The sequence below is a fragment of the Equus quagga genome, chromosome 8, assembly GCF_021613505.1.
Source record: "Equus quagga isolate Etosha38 chromosome 8, UCLA_HA_Equagga_1.0, whole genome shotgun sequence".
In the NCBI taxonomy this organism is placed as follows: Eukaryota; Metazoa; Chordata; class Mammalia; order Perissodactyla; family Equidae; genus Equus; species Equus quagga.
The window spans coordinates 79,423,545-79,443,451 of NC_060274.1; the positions used below are offsets into that span (position 1 = coordinate 79,423,545).

A 19,907-nucleotide genomic window follows, 5' to 3' on the forward strand; every position below is an offset into this window, starting at 1 on the left:
TCCTCTCAATGGCAAAATTTCCTTACCCTTGAGTTAAATTTACGAAAATTTTTATAAAATATCACTACTCACATAATATGTTATATTGATAAAATATTACTTAGATCATACTTTGTTTATTCATATCCTAGTTTCTTTTAATAGAAGATGGTATTTAGAAAACAAGATCTGGGAGTTTGGTGTACTCATTGCTACTGGAGTGCCATTGCTTCATGGCTCTCTCAGTAAACAAAGCTAGGAAATACATGTATGCATTTATGTACAGATACACATACATAAATATATCATATACATATTTAGACCCATGAGTTCACACTGATTCCTCTGATTCTAATACAACACCTTAGGGTTCTTTCTTGTCTTTCTCCATTCTAATTCCTTTCTCAGACATGAAGAAATCTAACTCCCATTATTCTCCATGTATTTACTTATTTGCTCAAAGTAACCAAACTACCAATGTAACCAACCGCCCTGCTGAATCTTCTACATGCCACCTCTACAACCCTTTGCTCCAACCCCCACTTCTTCAAACACTAGGGCACACTGCTGTCCATACTGCTTCATTATCCCCTTCCCCTCACTACTGCACTCTCTAGGCGACTTACATATGGAAGCTAGGAAGGGAAGGAAATAAACAGATGGAAAGGGAAGGGAATCAGTCATGATTTTCAATTATTTGCCTTAATAGTTGACCCCTCCCCTATGCCCCATCCTTTAACATGCCTTCTTTCCACAACTCCCATATTAAAGAATGGCCAACTGGATATTTGCTTTGGCAAATTTGACTTCACCACTAAACTTGTCCTAGACGTGGTACTCAACTATAAACTTGACAACTTCCATCAAGTGGCTAAAAAGAAAAAAATGTGATAGAATGAACCATATTAAACATTCTTGAAGCAGAAAGAAAGAGGCTTAAAAACACCTTGAACACTTACTCACAAAGACAACACTGGCAGGAGAAAAAAGCATATATAAGATTCAATCAAACTATTAAAATACGAAGAAGACACTATATAGAGTACATTTTTATAATATTTACATCACTTTATGATGACTTAGGGGATCCACAGAAGGAGATTCAATTCGTGACTATAAAAGCTAACAAAGTAAAAATCTGCCCAGCCATTCATCAGGATGAGATAACAATGACAAATAAGGCCAGCTGCAATATTAACAGAAAACATTGCTTCTCTCAAGGGCATACTGCAGCTGAAAAGTGTCATAACAACCTCTTTTTTTGATTGACTACTGTACTCTTACTCACTGAGAAGCCTTGTTATCTAAAATCATAGATATCAAAAACTTCTCTGTTTAAACATGTATCAGTAAGAATGAAACATCCTACTCTTCCCGGAGGATCTAAGTCACCTTGAAACAGAGAAGTAGGTTGGGGATTTCCCACCTAGGTGCAGAGTTGTAGAAAAGTGGTTTCTGAACACAACATTCCACAGAGATGTTAACTTTGTGGTTTCCAAGACAACAGGAGCCTGGGTTCTCTTCACAGTCCAAAGCAGATTTTGATCCCATTACACACAGTTCTGCTTTATATTGAGCCCTTCAAAATACAAAATAAATTTCTTCTAAACTCCACCCTTCCTCCAAATCCTGTAGGAATTTTACCTTTTTCTTTGTTTGGTGAGATGCCCAAATGGTATCTGTTGTGTAGTCTCTCTCATTGAAACAAGCCAGTAAGTCTGACTTTGTCAGACTATACATTTGTCCCTAAAGATCTTGGGCTGATTGAGCTGGACAAAAAAGTGACAGTTGTAGCCCAAAACCTTCATTCCTGTCGTTCCAGATCATGAAGCTCACATAATTATGTGTAACAATGAGACTCAGAGGACAAGGAGAAGGTAATTAGCTGGTTAAAGCAACACAATTTCAGCTACCGGAGAGAAGAGTTCATGAGACAATAAAACAGAAGTTTTCTTTTCTTCGTCAACTAACCAAAGTTATACACCCCTTATATAGGCACTGGGTTAGCCAACTAGATGAAGATCCACTGGCGGAAAGCTGGGCAAATAGCTTCCCATCTTCTCCTCATTGTTGATCATGTCTACTCCCATTGCCCCTCAAATTGGGAGAAACGTTTCAACACTGAATCTTTGATGATGACTGGAGGGAGTGACATCAACATTCAGAGACTGTAACCATTCTTTGTGGTGTTGTCATGAAGAGAAGAAAACAAGCAAACTCTTTGAACTACTTGGGAGAAAAAAGGAATTGATTTCCTAGAAAAGATCATTAAGATATGTTGGAACATATTCTGCTTCCACAGATATTTAGCTTTTCAGTCATAAAAAGTAAAAAGTCACTGGAATTTAACCCCAGATAAACCTTCTTTGGAATATAATTATTATATTAAAACAGTAAATATTACCTTAAACTCTGACAACCATTCCTCCACAACCCCTTTCTCTGAAGTGAACATCTTTCCACATCTGTTCTAAACCTTCAACCTGAAAATTAACATAGAAAAATGTTAAAATTTTGAATATATTTTCTTTGTAGCCAGATCACTACAGATAGAAGTAATCCTATAAAATTTAGTTACTTATTTTGGGAAATTAAAGCAGTTTCAAACATAAATTACTGGGTTCATTTCAAAACCAATGTGCACAAACAAGCATTAAAATGCAAGAATTTTGAAAAAAGTATAAATATCATAACATGATGAAATTGGATCTGCAATTTTCATTTAGCTGTCAGGAATGCCAGCTGCAAAACACACTGGACAAGTTCCACTAGTGTCAATTAAATAATTCCACATAGATCATGCATCTTAAGAAAACTGCAGAAAATATTTTAAAACTGTGAAAATATAAAAAAGACATGCATCCAAAATTGCCTTTTAGAAAGCATTAAAGTAATTTAATTTGCTTATATTTCAGTTCTTTACAACAGTACCAATCTATCTAGGAAGCAACTTGATTCCCTGAAACCTTAATATTCACAAAACAGAAATAAAAGTGATAATATCCAAGACAATGACCATATTCAACAATAGTTATTCAGAAGAATGGGATTTACTTAAGCATTAATAAGAAAAAAAAAAAAAAGGAAGCTAAAGGAAATACAAAACAAATTTATCTCAAGCAAAACTTTTGTCAAAGCACAATGTGGTTTTCTTCACCCATCCGTCTATATGAGAGTAGACTTAGAAACTGTTGTTTTGTTTTGTTTTGTTTTTGCTGAGGAAGATTCACCCTGAGCTAATATCTGTGCCAATCTTCCTCTCTCGTTTTTTTTTTTTTTTTTGAGGAAGATTAGCCCTGATCTAACATTCAATGTGAATCCTCCTCTTTTTGCTGAGGAAGACTGGCCCTGAGCTAACATCTAGGCCCATCTTCCTCTATTTTATATGTGGGATGCCTGCCACAGCCTGGCTTGATAAGCAGTGTATAGGTCCATGCCCAGGAACCAAACTGGCAAACCCTGGGCTGCTGAAGCAGAACACACGAACTCAACTGCTATGCCACCGGCCTGCCGCCAATCTTCCTCTATTTTGTGTGTGGGTTGCCACCACAGCATGGCCACCAACAAGTGGTGTTAGGTCTGCACCTGGGAACCGAACCTGGGCCTCCAAAGCAGAGTGTGTCAAACTTAACCACTAGGCCATGGGGCCAGCCCCTATGAAACTGTTTCTTGAGGGAAAACCTTAGCTCTATCTGAATTTCCTAAGCTCCTAATTCTGGCACAAATCCTGCATTAGGCTTCTTAATTTTCATCAGCATTATCATGTAGAAACTGAGGCAGAATTGCCAGAAACTGCATCTTGATTCTATTGCTTACTTGTATATAACCTTGGGCAAGTTATTTGACTTAATTTTTTCATCTATTAAATAGGAATAACCATGGTACCCACTTTCAAGGGGTTATTGTGAGGATTAAATGAAAAAATACAAATAAATCACTTATTACAGTACCTGGCAATAAAGTATTATTACTATGCATTATTATTATTGAAGAATATCAATTCATTTAGCCTCTGTTCAGCTGTCTATCAAAGCATACAGATATGCCTTAATGAACAACACAGATTCTTGCCACAGAATACATTCTAAGGTTTCTGTTGTCTAATTCCCACAAAAAACATGGTTAAGAAAAAAATATATAAGGGCCAACATATGGGTCTAAAGGTTAAGTTCAGTGAGCTCTGCTTCAGTGGCCTGGGTTCAGTTCCCAGGCATGGACCTACACAACTCACTGGTGGTCATGCTGTGGCAGGTGATCCACATAGAAAATAGAGGAAGATTGGCACAGATGTTAGCTTAGGGCAGATCTTCCTCAGCGAAAAAAAAAAAGAAAAAAATATATGTATCTATACATTCCTTTATGAAGAATCAAGTCAGTCTATCAGAAAACCACATATCTGTACCATATTACTGATTTTCTAGAACTGCCCATTCAGATAAACTGGGCTTTGGAATTATGTCCAAAATGTTACTGAAAACACTGCTAGATCACACGTTATCCTCTTTAAAATCCAACGGAGAAGAAAATTCACATCTTCAGTTTTCAATACCAGGAAAAACTCTTCCTTAGAGTAACTGATTTGCTTTTATATTATAGATACTGTGAATCTCAAAACTGATTCTCTTTGCTTTGATTCTAATAAAATGGGAGTCAAAGTTTCTGCCCTAACTCTGTCCACAAAAAAGCAGGCCTGGATTAATCTTTTCTATTGTTTTATATTATACTCTTATTTTCTTTCTGCCTGAATCTACCTATTTTTATCCTGTTATATTATACATTTTTGTGAGGAAAAATGAAGCAAAGAAAATATAAATGCACATGAGTTTTATATTTATGCATTGTTTAGTAAATTAAAACAGAAAGTTATGACAACTAGAACCATGCTACATCAATTTACTGGAACTCAATTACATCAATTTACAGAGAACTGGAATGTAAAATTTTACAAAAATTCAAAATAACTCTCTAGTTAAATTAAGACTAATTTTTAAAAGAGTAAAAGGAATCAAGAGGGATACACAAAGGATCAAGAATAGTTAAAGCAATCTGAAGAATAATGGAGCTAGAAGACTTGGATTTCTAAATATCAAGGCTTATTATAAAACTAACTAAAACTATAGTATTTAAGCCAGTGTGGTATTATCATAAGGGTCAAAAAAAACCAGTGGAGCAGAATAAAGTGGCCAGAAACAGACCTACATACACACGGTCACCTGATCTATGACAAAATTGACACTGTAATTCAGTAGGAAAAGGATAGCCTTTATAATAAATGGGTCTGTGTCAACTAGACAGATACATGGTATAGGGTGTGGGTAGGAGAACCAGGACCTCCTAGCTCATACCATATGCAAAAATCAGTTCCAGATGGATCACAGATCCATGTGTGAAAGGTAAAACATAAAACTTTAGAAGAAAACATAAGACGATATCTTCATAACCTTGGGGTAGGTAAAGGTTTCTTAAACAATAGGCACAGAAGAACTAATCATAAGGAGGTAAAAAAAAAAAAGATAAAGTGGACTTTATTAAAAATAAGAACTTCTGTCTATTGACAGATGAATGGATAAAGAAAATGTGGGTTATACATACAATAGAATATTGTTAAGCCTTAAAAAAGAAGGAAAACCTGCCATTTGCAAGAAAATGATGAACCTGGAGGATATTATGCTAAGTGAAATAATCCAGACACAGACAAATATTGCAAGATCTCACTTATATGTGGAATCTAAAAAAGTCAAACTCATAGTTACAGAGAGTAAAATGGTGGTTTCCAGGGGTTAGGGTATGGGAGAAATGAGGAGATGTTGGTCAAAGGGTACAAACTTTCAGTTATAAGATGAATAAATTCTGGCAACCTAATGTACAGCATGGTAACTGTAGTTAATAATAATGTATCCTTGAAATTTGCTAAGACAGTAGATCTTAAGTGTTCTCACTACACACAAAGGAAATAATAACTATGCGAGGTGATGGATATGTTAATTAGCTTGATTGTGATATATCAAAATATCAAGTACACCTTAAATATACACAGTTTTCATTTGTCAATCATACCTCAATAAAGCTGGGTCAAAAAAAGGGAAGAACTTCTATTCATCAAAAGATACCTCTAAGAGAAGGAAAAGGCAAAGCCATAGAGTGGGAGAAGATACTTGCAATTCATATATTTGACAAAAGTCTCATAATCCAGTATGTATAAAGAACTCATAAATTATTAAGAAAAAGGCAGACAATCCAAAAGGAAAAACAAGCACGTTACTTATCCAAATGGAAACTTAACATATGAAAGGTACTCAACTTTGTTAGTCATCAGGGAAATGTCAATTAACACCCACAATGAAATATATCACACACATAGACACACATACACACTTGCAAATATGGCTAGAATGAAGGATAATACCAAGTGTTGAAAAAGATATGGAGCAAACAGAATATTCACACACAGCTAGTGTGGATGTAAATTGATACAACATTTTGAAAAACTCTTTGGCAACATCCTATAAACTTGAATACAGGCATACTCTATGGAAGCAACAATTCTACCTATAAAAATATACCCTACAGAAATGTGGATATATGTTCCCTGAAAGACGTGTTCAGGAATATTCACAGCAAGAGTTTCTGTAAATAGGCAAAAACTAAAAACAAACCAAATGTCCACCAAGAGTACAATGGATAAATTACAGTATACCATACATGGAGTTTTATCATATTTATTAATATTTACTGTATTCAAAAACCAAACAGAAATTTTTAAAATACAAGAACACATAATCACATATCCCACTAGTCATCACTTACTGTGTAGCCTCTGGAAAGCGCCACTGTATACTCAGAACGAGAGTGAAAAAGGCAGATAAAAGTCCCAGTATTATTATGAAAATGGTTTTGAGGTTGCAGACCACATAAAAGGGTCATGGGGACCCCCAAGAGGTCCCCAGATGATACTTACAGAACCATCACCCTTGCCCTTGTCATTACCCACTCTGATCTCTCCTATCTTTTCAGCACACCCTTTTATGCATTAGATTAGACTCTAAAATCTTTTGATCATACCAAGACCTAATGTCATCTCCCAATATTCTCCTTTCTCTCCTTACTCATTTCAAATTCTTTAGTCAATTATAATCACGATTTTGAATATACTCTCTCAATTCCTTTGCCCTTACTTGTTTTACTCCTTTGACAAAATACAATCCTGGTAAAATACAACTCTCCACCTAGTCCATGTCAGCACCCACACAGCTGTATAAGGTGGAGAAAACAACTAAAATAACACAAAATTTATCACCAAAAACCTGAAGTGGGGCCCTTAAGGTTGCCTGGCAATCACACAGTGTTCCCCTATAGTCCATTCACTTTCCCACTCTCCTACTTGTTTCATACAGTTGACCTGATCCTCAAAACTCCAAAATCTCCTCCCCATCCTTACTCTCAGCTGATGATCTTAATTCCTACTTCTCATTTCTTCTGAACAATCAGAAGAGAACTCCCAAATGGATAATTTCTATTGATGTATCCTCTTTATTCTGCTATCTCCAATCTGCTAAGTTCATTCAGGAAATTTTTCATTTATTTATTTACTCTTCAGTTCCAGAATTCCCATTTGGTTCCCTCTTTACACTTTCCATTTTTCTCTGATACTCCCTATTCATTCATTAAGATACTATTTTCCTTTAACTCTTTAAACATATTTTACTTTAATTTTTGAGCATATTTATAATAGCTGCTTTAAAATCTTTTTCTGCTACATCCAATTAATGGAGCACCTTGGGGTTGGTATCTATTGACTGTTCATTTTTCTTGAGTATCAGTCTCATCCTTCTTTGCATATCTATAAATTTTGATATATACTGGACATTGTGGATGATATATTGTAAAGACTCTGGTTTCTGTTATAATCCTCTAAAGAATGTTGACCTTTTTTTTAGTAATCAATTGAAATACTGGCTGATCACCTTAAATTAATTTAGGTTGAAACAGACTTTGGGGTCAGGAAAAGCTTCCCAAAGTAACTGACACTTGAGCTGAGATTTAAATAAGTATGAGTTAATCAGGACGAAAAGAAGAGGGGACGAGAAGGCGTGCCAGGCAGAGTGAATCTTTTAGGAAAAGGCCCTGGAAAATGAACCATCAGGTTTGTTCAAGGAAAAGAAAGAAATCTATGTGGATAGAGTGCAGAGAGTGAGGGGGAAACCAAATGTCCCAGATAAGGGCTGCTCCTTTATCCAGGGATGAGAGACATGTGGACAGAGCCACAACTAATCAACTATCACCTTCAGGTAATATAAGCAAGAAGTAAATTATTGCTGTGGAGATTTGCTGGGCAGCCTGTTTTTGCAACATATGTAAATAATATACCAACTAGACTGTATGTGCCTTAAGAGCAGGAACCAAGTCTGGGTTTGCCCGTGTTGCACTGTCAGCATCTAATCCAGTACCCATCAGATAGGAGATATTTGAGAAAGATTTCTTAAGTTAATGAATGGCTTGCATTTACATATAACTGTAAGCAATTTTTTAAAACAAATCTATCTTATTTTATACACATATATAGCTACTGTCAATATAATAAAGCTGACATACATTAGTTGAGCAACTTGAACAAGTTTTCAAAATTGCTCAGATTTCTTGACTCCAACTTGAAACCACAACTTGAAAGTTAATTCCAAAGCAAATAACTATAAGTTTTAACTTTATTCTCTGCAAAGAAGTAACAAGTTCACTAATTCACTAATGAATTACTAACAGTAATTGAGTTCAGTTCTACTTAAATCCTAATTGCACCTGCCTTACTTGCTATTCGTATCTACTTATCCTACTCTCAATATGGAAGATATTTATAAAATATCCTTTAAATTCCACTCCACCATATCATACCTACCTCTTCAATCTCCCCAAAAGGGTATTCATAAGGTGAGGCCTGAGTTAACACAAGGAAAACTGACATTGATCTTGCCAAAATGAGAGGTGAGTATGATAAGAACTAGGAAATCAAGAAAAGAATGAGAGTGAGATTTAGAGATCTTTAAATTAGGGTAATAATCTCTATCTCTTTCTTTCAATTCCTGTTGCTGTCACATTCTAAACCAAACTACTCAAGAAGGAAGAAAATATTTTCTACAGCTACAGTCTGACCACAGCCACATAGCATTTTTCTATGAATTCATCACAGTTTGTTCCCATAGAAGTTCACAGAATTTGAATAATTTTTTAAACTTTTTATTTGGAAATACTCATAGATTTATAGGAAGTTGCAAAAAATAGTATAGGAGCAATGTTACCAAAATGGAGGAATAGAGAATTCCAGAGCTCCATCTCTCCACAAACATAACTAATAAGCTGGCAAAAACTGTCAAGTCAACTCCTGTAGAACTCTGTAATCTAGTCAAAAACGTACAAAAACCAGGGGAAAGATTAGTGAAGAAAGAAGCCACTGCATTGTGGTAAGAGAGCACTGGGGCATTTTTAAATTGCCCACCTACAATCCTAAACCTCTCAGATCAGCAGTTGCCACGTAAACAGAAGCCTGCATTCTTGGTGCAGATTGCTAGCGACAGATGAAGCAACATGGACCATATTCTCAAAGAACTGGCATTGTTTCAAACTGCCTGGCTACTCGTTGAGGGACTAGTGTAAGGGGTTGCCTTTGTTTTGCCCATTACAGAGTATTCCCTAGGTGAGGGCAGCTTCCTGGGTGACATATGCTGAAAGTATTTAAAGACAAAAATATTGCCACAGCAGCGTGGGTTAGGGATAACAGTCAGCATAAGCAACAGACAGACTGAAAAGCCTGGGAAGGATAAGGTTGGAAAAAGAGATACAGGAAGTAATAAGGGCTTTTAAATGCTCCTTCTCCACTGGTGAATTCTACCAAATATTTAATATATTAACGTCAATCCATCTCAAACTCTTCTAGAAACAGAAGAGGAGGGAATACTTCCTAACTCTGTATATGAAGCCAGCATTACCCTGATACAAAGCTGGGCAAAGACGTCATAAGGAAACTATCGGTCAATATCTCTTATGAATATAGATGCAAAAGTCCTCAAAAAAACATTAACAAACCAAATACAGCAGCATTTTAAGAGGATGCTATATCATGACCAAGTAGGATTTATTCCAGGAATGCAAAGATGATTCAAAATTACAAAAATCAATCAATGTAATACAGTACATTAATAGAATGAAGGAAGGAAGAAGTAGAACTATCTCTATGTACTGAAGACATGACCCTATACTAGAAATCCACAAAGAATTCACTAGAGAATCCACAGAAAAAAATGTATTAGAGCTAATAAAGTTCAGCAAGGCTTCAGAATACAAAATCAAGATTAAAAAAATCAAAAGCATTTTCTATACACTAACAATGAACAATCTGAAACTGAAATTAAGAAAAGAATTCCATTTACAATACCATCAAAAAGAATAACATACTTAGGGATTAATTTAACAAAAGAAATTCAAGACTTGTACACTGAAAACTACAAAATATTATTGTAAGAAATTAAAGATGATCTAAATAAATGAAAAATATCCATGTTCATGGATTGGAAGACTTAATATTATTAGGATGGCAATACTTCCCAAATTGGTTTACGGATTTAATGTAATTCCTCTCAAAATCCCAGCTGCCTTTTTACAGAAATTGACACGCCAATACTACAATTCATATGGAATTGCAAGGAACCCCAAATAGTCAAAACAGTGTTCAAAAAGAAAAATGAAATTGAAAGACTCACACATCCCAATTTCAAAACTTACTATATAATGCTACAGTAACCAAACTACTGTGGTACTGGTATAACGATAGACATATAGATCAGTGGAATAGAATTGAGAGTCCAACTGATTTTCAACAAGGGTGCCAAGGTCATGCAATGGGGAATGAATAGTCTCTTCAACAAACAGTGCTGGGACAACTGGATATCCACATGAAAGAGAATGAAACTGGATCCTTACTTCACACCAAATAAAAAAGTAACTCAAAATTGATTAACGACCTAACTCTAAGAGCTAACACTATAAAACTGCTATGAAGTATTAACTATAAATTACCACCAAATCTTTTATAACTATTTGCTTTATATGTCATTATGAAAATCAAGCTTCTCTAAATCTCTAGAACAACCAAATTTCTATAAATGGACTGTGACATATTACAAAGTTTTAAACTTCGTATGAAATAAGGCCACTGCAGTAATTTAAGCACCACCAGAAGATTATCAAGATTCTTAGCTGAATTTCAGGAAAACAGAGCAGAAGAAAATGTTCAGATTATGTTACAGAATAAAATTAATTTAATCTTAGGGATTTTACTGCTTAGAAACTGGCCAATCAACTGGAGATCCTATGAAAGAGCAGGGTATCTGTGTTGTTGCTTGAAGGGAAGCGCTGCTGATTGCTCACTGCCTACCTGTGTCCTGAAGTGAATAAAGTTTCCTCTCAAGGCACAGGGGGAAGAAATATAATATGTAGGCCAGTAAGAGAGGTGTGGGAAGTCTTTCTGAAAACCAGTAACTTAGCCCTATTTTCCTCATAAATCACAAAACAAGTATTTGGCTATCAAAAATGGAGCAGAGATTTTTACTATGGAAAAAGTTTTTTGACAAAGCATCATTTGCCTACTGCAAGGACAAATAAAATTATGTTGGGATAGCAATGTGCTATGGCAACCAGGCCAGTGTGTTTCTGTTGGAAAAGCTAGGAGGATTAGAAGAAAGGTAGCAGTCCCTCTTCTCATTTCCCATTTCCATCTTACTACTCTTTTCAAATCCTCCAGGAATTCAGAATATTTTGTCTGGGGAAAGGATATCTGATCTGAACTCAATAGAAGGTAGAAAAAAGCTATTTGTCAACCACCGTTTTGATATCTGGGCTGCCCCTATAAGTCAAAAGAACTTGATCAAAAGAATGCAGTGAACACAGTGCTGTGAAACTTCTGAGGCCAGACCTTAAGAAATCTACAGCTTCCATCTTCATGCATTTGGAATCCAGCCTCCATTCTGTAAGAAGCCCAAACCATCATGGCTGCAAAGGCTGCATGGAAAAGAACCAAGGCCCCTGCTGAGCTACCAGCTGAGAGTCAGCACCAAGTACCAACTAAGTGACTGAGCCATTTTGGACACTCCAGCCAAATCAAGCCTCCAGATGACTGAAGCTTCAGCTGACAACATGGAGCACAACATCTGCCAAGCTAAACCTAGTCAATTGGGGATTTGTAAGAGATAAAAAAAATTTGCTATTTGAAGTCACCAAGTTTGGGGATGGTTTGCTAGGCAGCAATAGATAACCAAAACATTGTCTTAATCAAACATTTAGGGCATATCTTTCTAAGTGCAAGGCATTGTGTTAATTCCTATCAGAGAATATTAGATTGATCAAGACATGGTCCCTGCCATCAAGGAATTAGATTTTTCTCTGAAAACTTGTAGTAATACTTATTGTAAATAGGACATATCTATGAATGTCCAATAAATTTGATTACATTCTGCTGATGTATACTTTTTTGCCTGATTCTCTTATTAATAATGGCAGATGTTGTGAAATGGTTGGCTAGAATTCAAAGTTTGGAGAAGTCCACAGCCACAAAACAAAACAAAACTCACTAATAACCATCCTATCATAAATGCTATACTTAATCAATGGAACCAACATGCCACAGTAACCATCACAGTTTCCACTATATTATATAAAAGTTGCTTTTATTCACCAGTACATGTGGATATTCTGATTACAGCACCACAGAATTTTTCTGAGATGTCAAATGACTTCATTTTGATTTTCAGTTAAAAGAATAAAGTTTCATCTTCATTTTCTGCTTTATAGTATAAGATCTTTGCAAATTTTAAGACAACTAATATAATACCAATTTTTTAAAGTCAAACAATACTATAAGGGATTCAGATTTGATAGAATAATGAATAACTCTTACTATTGGGAGCTTCAATATAAAATATGCTACTGAGAGAAAACATACAGTTTTCAAAATTCTTTAAGACTGTGATAGATTTTTCATCTGTCTGGGATGTTTTAAGTAAAGCTCTCATGAAAATTAGGGTATAAACTAGAAGATTCTTAAAGTCCCTGCTCATCCTACATCCACATATAACAATAAATTATTCAAAAGAAAGTTTAGTAAAACGTTATTACATTGTTAGACATTTTCAGACAATGTACCATCTTAATGTTACATAAAGGGATATATGTAGAAGACCACAAAATCCCTACGTCCAATATCCATATCTCAAAGCACAAGACAAACATAGGTTGCTTTCATAGTGTTGATGCTATCCAAAGGGATGATTTTTATTAATTTGTTGGCAAAATTCAGAGCATAAATCTATATAAAATACCTTTAAACTAATCTTGAATATTGGAGCTTACAATCTCTTCCATTCTACAAAAGCTGAGGAGAAAGACAGAAAAAACAGAAATGGTAACTGCATAATAAAATCACCAAGAAACATATTTTCACTCCATCAGGAAGCCACAGGTCATAAAACCCATCACAAACCACAGTATGAAATAGAACACTTAAAAATAATGCTGAACGACTGAGGCACATGTTATGTTAATCTCAACAAGAAGTGCTCATCCCAGTGACAGAGTTCCCAGAGATCTCACCATCCTGGCTGCTCTTACCTAAAGGACATCTATCTTGTCAATAAATTACACACTATTTTAGTCAAGGCTATTTAAATGCTAGCTAAAAAAATTAGGGAGAATATTTGCAAAGGAGCTTGCAGAAATCCAAGGGCAGGAACTGTAGCACAAAAGGCACTTAAGGAAATTGAATCTAAAAACCAGAAACTAGAATTTAGATCCCTATCTTCTAAAGGCAGTCAATCTATTGTAACTTCGCTGCTTTACTCAGTGCATCTGTCTCATTCTTGATAGACTGAACGGCTTCCTGACTCACTCATCCTGCCTATGGCCCATTATGGCTATTCTAGTCCTAACTATCATGACTTTTTTGCTCTAGGCACACACTCTCCTCTGCACCAAACCTGTATTCCTCAGTTTCCCAAATCTAAATTCTTTAAGTCTTTGATTGTGCCAGTCCCTTATTTCGATCCTGACTATAACTCACTAGCCAGCGCGGAGATTGGCCATCCTTGGGACAGATATCTCCCACTGGTCCAACAGCTGAGATCAAGGATGTAGACTCATCTAAAGACAGGTTTATTTAGAAGGGGTTTTACATGGGAAGAAGTGATCAACACAACTAGTATTTAATATAAATATAATATTCTAGGAGAAATCTAACAAGCTGAATATGAAGACACAACATTTCAGTCAAGGAAATCTAAAATTTTTTACTTTCCTTCTCACAGAAAGAGCTCAGATTATGCTTGGAGTGTGCTAAACTCCAAGACCATTTTCAAACAAACTGCTTGCAAATCAGATGACTCCTATCTTGTACTTACCCAATTCATTCTTAAAAACATAAGTTACAATTTAGCCTTTTTAAATTGACTCGCACATAACAGATACATAAACATTTGCCCAGAGAATGAATAAATGAACAAACCTTTGAATCTTTGCTAGTTTGGGCCCTGAATTACATTCTGAGTTTTTAATATAACATTTACCTTACTAATTAGCCCTCCATAGTAGCTGACAATGTGGCATGCAATAAAAGTCATCCTCAATGCAAGAAACTTTGTACTAGAGAAAAAGTAAGGACTCAGAGCTAGAAATATGTTGTAAAGCCATTCATGCATAAGTAACTATTAGTGCAATAACAACAAACAACTTTTCCCAAATTGGACATAGGCTAAGTATAGGAGGCTCCAATCTAAGTAAATATCCATGGCAAAAATACATTTTTAATATGTTTAGTATAGAGAAGGAATAGGGGTCCACGCTGAGGAAGATTCCAGATAGGCCAATGAAACAGAATCTCTGAAATAGATAACAGGAGAAACATCAAGGAGGAAAGCAATAAAAATGCACAGGAAGACAAAACAGAAAACAAAACAGCTCCAATGGAGTGAAATCACTGAAAGCCAGGGCTTTCACTGGGCTCTACTGGAGAGCAAAATAAAAGCAATTAGATAGGCAGTATATTCGCAGTTAAGGCGGCAAGGGAAAAAATGCATTTTTGCTTGTTGTAAGTGAAGATAATAACATTAGGTTGAAAATTTCAAGTTTGACTTTCCCATCCACAAACGAAGGTATAAATTATTTATAGCATGATGATTTACCTCCATTGCCTCACTCTGCCCTTACACTTGTATTCCAACGTGCAAACTATTATGTATTATTAATCTTGCTTAAGAAAAATGTTCTTTTATTTTATAAGTATGATTAATGTGGCTCTCTGAGTGAATTCATACATACTTTATGTAATTGTCTTTCATCAGAGAAAGTGACCTTGAACTTAAAGTACTTTACGGTTTCTTTTAAACTAATGACCTATTTTAAGCACTGCTCGATGCAGAAACCATACTTAGAAGATGCTAAAAGTATGGCAAAAAGTGGTAGTTGGCATTACAAGACTGTAAAGAAAAGAGTTTTTATGCACTAGAACATTCTTAATCGTTCACGAATATAAATGTAAGCTTTCTTGAAAAGTAAAGCCCTTTGGTTAAGAAATGTCCATTTGCTTGCCAGAGGATTTCTCATATGTATAATTAAGTAGCTGTCTTTCAATTTGTTAAATTTGTTAATTTTGTACTTCAAATAAAGTACAAGTTATTTTGGAAGATTAAGAAAAAAATGTTTGCTCTTCATTTTAGACAGGTCTATAAGAGTAATAATTTCTAAAATTACAAATCACCAGAAAAGAGAATATTAAGAACTTCACTACCAGTTTACTTAAGTTTGAAGTTTAGAATTGTGTTGGAACTACAGGTAAAGTTCAGTCCAGATGTTAGAAGCGTAAATACATACAGTACGTATTTAATAAATACTTGTTGAACAAAGGAATAAATTTCATCCTTCATAATGCCTGTCAGATTCACCATCTGCTCTCCATCTCTAAAGCAACACCCTCAGTCTGGGCCTCTATTGTCTCTGCTCAGTTCACACAGCCTTCCCACTCCTGTTTCTTCTCCAGTGTGCCACACACATTATTGCCCGACTAATCTTCCTGAAACACTGCTTTCTCCTGGAACATACTATGACACTTTTCCACATCATTTCTATCAGATCTTCCACCTCAAGCTCCCCTTATAATATGGCGATAATTTACCTATCTAAATTTTACTTACTGCTATTCTCCAAAATACGTCATGCCATTCCAACCTCCATATCTTTGTCTACACTTTTCCTTTCTACTATATCTTCCTTTTACTCCTCAGCTTTTTACAACCTACCCAAGAAAAACTCAAGGCCCATGTTGATGAAATATATGGGCTGGGAAGGCAGACTGTCAGGAGAGAACTATGGCGCTGCATCTACGAGCCACAACAGCATCATCTGATTGATTGTTTTAAGGATGAATTGACTGACATTGGCTGAGAAAATCTCTTACTAGAATTTTATAAGAATTCTAAAGAGTTCACTTGTATTAGTTTTGCATTTCATTAAAAAATAAAAGTATCACAAATTGAATGATTTTAAATTTAATACTGGGTAGAAATCTATAAGAGCAATTATTAGCTGAAATAAGATTTTCCAAAATGTTTGTAGCATCCTTTAAAAAATATAATTATGTATATACTAAATGATTCAAGTATTACCTCAGTAAATCAAAGTTCATAAAATCCTAATAACTAAGACACAAACTGTAAAGTTTACGTTGACAGATTTTAACAGAGAAGTGAATAAGTTTCAAACTATAAAAATTATCTCAATACCACTCATTGACATGCTTATTGCACAAGTAATAAGTAGTATAGTGATTAGTAATGCTTTTTACATATTCACTAGACCAGAACCTCAAGTTAAAGATTTGTTATTCATCCCTTGTCTAGGTCACACAATGTATCTAGATGGGAGGCCAGGCAGGGCCAGAGAGGGAACAAAGAAAGAGAGAAAACAAGACTAGGCAAAAACAGACATAGGATGGTTAGTCATGTGGATAACTCACTCAATATTTTTATATATGCAAAAAGTCAATATTGTTATATATTCAAATTGCAACATTAATAATTCAACAAGTCCTTGAGTGCCTACTGAACATAATGCAAAGTGTTTCTATTAGTTTGTGCTATTAGCAAAAGAACAGTAAAATATGGTCTTTGTCCGTAGGAGCCTGTAAACCAGATGGCAAAGGGAGAGGAGGATAGATAAGGGGAAAAATTAATCAAGATAGCACTCTATATTTTCTAGAGGAATAATTACAAGTAATAGAATCATGATAAGATCATCAGACATACACAAAATCAGCAACATAGAGTGTAAAACAAGGGTTCTGCTTATTATGCAACTATAAAAAATTACAAAATTTCCATTAAGACAGAAAATAAAACAAATAGAAAATTATAAACACTTTGGCAGAACATTAAATCTCCCATCTCCACTAATTAATATTTTCTTTGTTGGAGAGTTTTTTTTAATTGCTACAATTAAATCTTTTCCACATAATTAAAAGAAGTGTTCATCCTTCTCACTGCTGCTATCTCACTCTTCAAAAGAAAGCACTGTTGTACTATTGTGTATTATTTCAAACTTTTTTCTGTACATATACTATATAATCAGAAGTTCTCAAAACTCTTTACTCTTAAAAATTGAGAACCCCAAAGAGCTTTTGTTTATGGTTTATACTTACTGATATTCATATTTGAAATTTTTAATGACAAAATTTTAAACATTTATGACAATAATAAATCCATTACATGTCAATATAACATACTTTTATTAAAAATAATTTTCCTAAACAAAAAAAATTATTGAGAAGAGTGGTTTTGTTTCACATTTTTGCAAATTTCTTTAACGTTTGGCTAATGGAACACAGCTGGATCCTCATAGCTGCTTCTGCACTCAAACTGATATGAATAGTCAATTTTGTGTTTTGATTTTTTACCAGAAGAAATGGAATCACTCTCCAACAAGACTTGATCTTTTTCCACTTACTGTATCCTGGACCTTTTTGTTCATGTGTGGCAAACTATTACTATTATATTTATAGGCTTCAAAAAAAACCCCTCCTACTATTTACACCTTTGTGTAGTCCTCTCCCACACTGATGTTGTGCTTGGCAACATGACCTGTTTTGGCCAGTGCACTTTACCAAGCATGATGCCAGCAGATGCTTAACAAGAGCTTGCACCTGGGGCACGTCCTCCTGAAATACTTCCTCTTAGAAAGTAGCCACCATGCTATAAAAGCTCAGCATAGACATCTGGATGAGAAGCCACATGGAGAAAGATTTTGGAGGATGAGAGGCCATCTTGGGGATTTCAGCTTCAGTCAAGCTCCCAGACGAAAGCAGCTGCACAAGTGATTTCAGCCAGACTGATTTTAGCTATACAAAGGCAGAACAGCCCAGTTGGACCCAGTCAACCCATAAAATCAAGAGAATAATAAATCTTTGTTATTTTTAAGCCACCAAGTTTTAGGATAATTTGTTACACAGCAACAGATAACTAAAACACCATAGAATACATATAGAGAAAGTGGTCTATTTTGAAAAAAACAAAAAACTTCTGAATATTACGATTTTAGTTAAATCTGTTAACTTATGGGTATTTATCATTTTTGAAACATTTGCTAGTCCTTTAACATGGTTATTTCTGATTTTTGCTATTTGAACAATGCTGTGACAAACTTTCTTGTATTTCTGCAAGTACTTCTATAGGATAGACTCACAGAAACAGCATTCCTGGGTCAAAGGTTACTTGTGATTGAAATTTCAATTAAAAACTGCTAAATTGCCCTCCAAAAAGATCATATCATGTTATACTTCCAGTAACATTAGATGAAGGTGCCCATTTCCCTATGCCCTAACCAACTGCAGACACTATCAATCTTTAATTAATTGGCAATTAATTATTGCCAATTTTATGGGCCAAAAAACCCACAGTGCAGACTTCTATTTGCATTTCTTTGAAAATCTTTTCAAATATTTGTTGATTATCTCTATTCATTCTTCTGTGACTTGCCTATTCACATACTTGGTCTATTTTTCTCTTTCTTTTTCTTGCCTATTTTCTTTTAAATGTATTTGTGGAGCTTATCACAGACTATTTTTTTTTAATGTTGCAAATATTTTCCCACTTTTGTCATTTGCCTTTTAACTTTGTTTTTGGTACTTTTCACTATACAGAAGTTCTAAATTTTCTTGTAATCAAGTCTGATCATCTTTTCCTTTATTAACATTGAGTTTTGTTTCATAAAATTTTTCTCCAATATTTTCCTCTACAGTTATTACAGTTTTATTTTTTATGTGATAGATCTTCAATACTTCTGGATTTATTTTACACACATACAGTGTGAAGCTAACTCATTCTCCCCAAATGAATAACCAATAATACCAACCCCATTTATTGAATCATTTCCCACTGATAAGAACTGGCACCTTTAATATACACTAAATTATTTGGGTCTATTTCTGGACTCTTTATTCTTTTTTCTTTCTTTTTTTTTTTTTTGAGGAAGATTAGCACTGAGCTAACATCTGCTGCCAATCCTCCTCTTTTATAGCTATATGTGGGACGCCTACCACAACATGGCTTGCCAAGTGGTGCCATGTCCGTACCGGGATCCAAACTGGCGAACCCCGGGCTGCCGAAGCAGAACGTGAGCATTTAACCGCTATGCCACCAGGCCGGACCCTCTTTATTCTATTTCAATGATCTTTTTTTATTATTCTTGCATCTGTACAACACTATTTTAATTACTATAATTTAAGTGCTTTATTGGTTAGGAATTTAATTAAGTGTACATTATAGCAAAATCCAAAGTAACAGTGACTTAAACAAGATAAAGTTTATTTCCTTCCCACTAAAAATGAATGGAAGAAGTTAGGAGTC

At 35.0% G+C, this 19,907-nt stretch overlaps 1 protein-coding gene across 3 annotated transcripts in view; it reads right to left on the bottom strand.

Annotated features, from left to right (window-relative positions):
- The window catches only part of HYCC1 (hyccin PI4KA lipid kinase complex subunit 1), a 74,833-nt gene that overhangs the window by 39,768 nt on the left and 15,158 nt on the right, over window positions 1-19,907 (bottom strand). For all 3 annotated transcript variants that reach the window (XM_046670154.1, XM_046670153.1, XM_046670155.1), the window contains exon 2: window positions 2,384-2,462. In XM_046670154.1, the coding sequence (XP_046526110.1) occupies window positions 2,384-2,434 (51 nt within the window). In that variant the 5' untranslated portion in view covers window positions 2,435-2,462. The remainder of the gene's footprint in view (window positions 1-2,383; window positions 2,463-19,907) is intronic.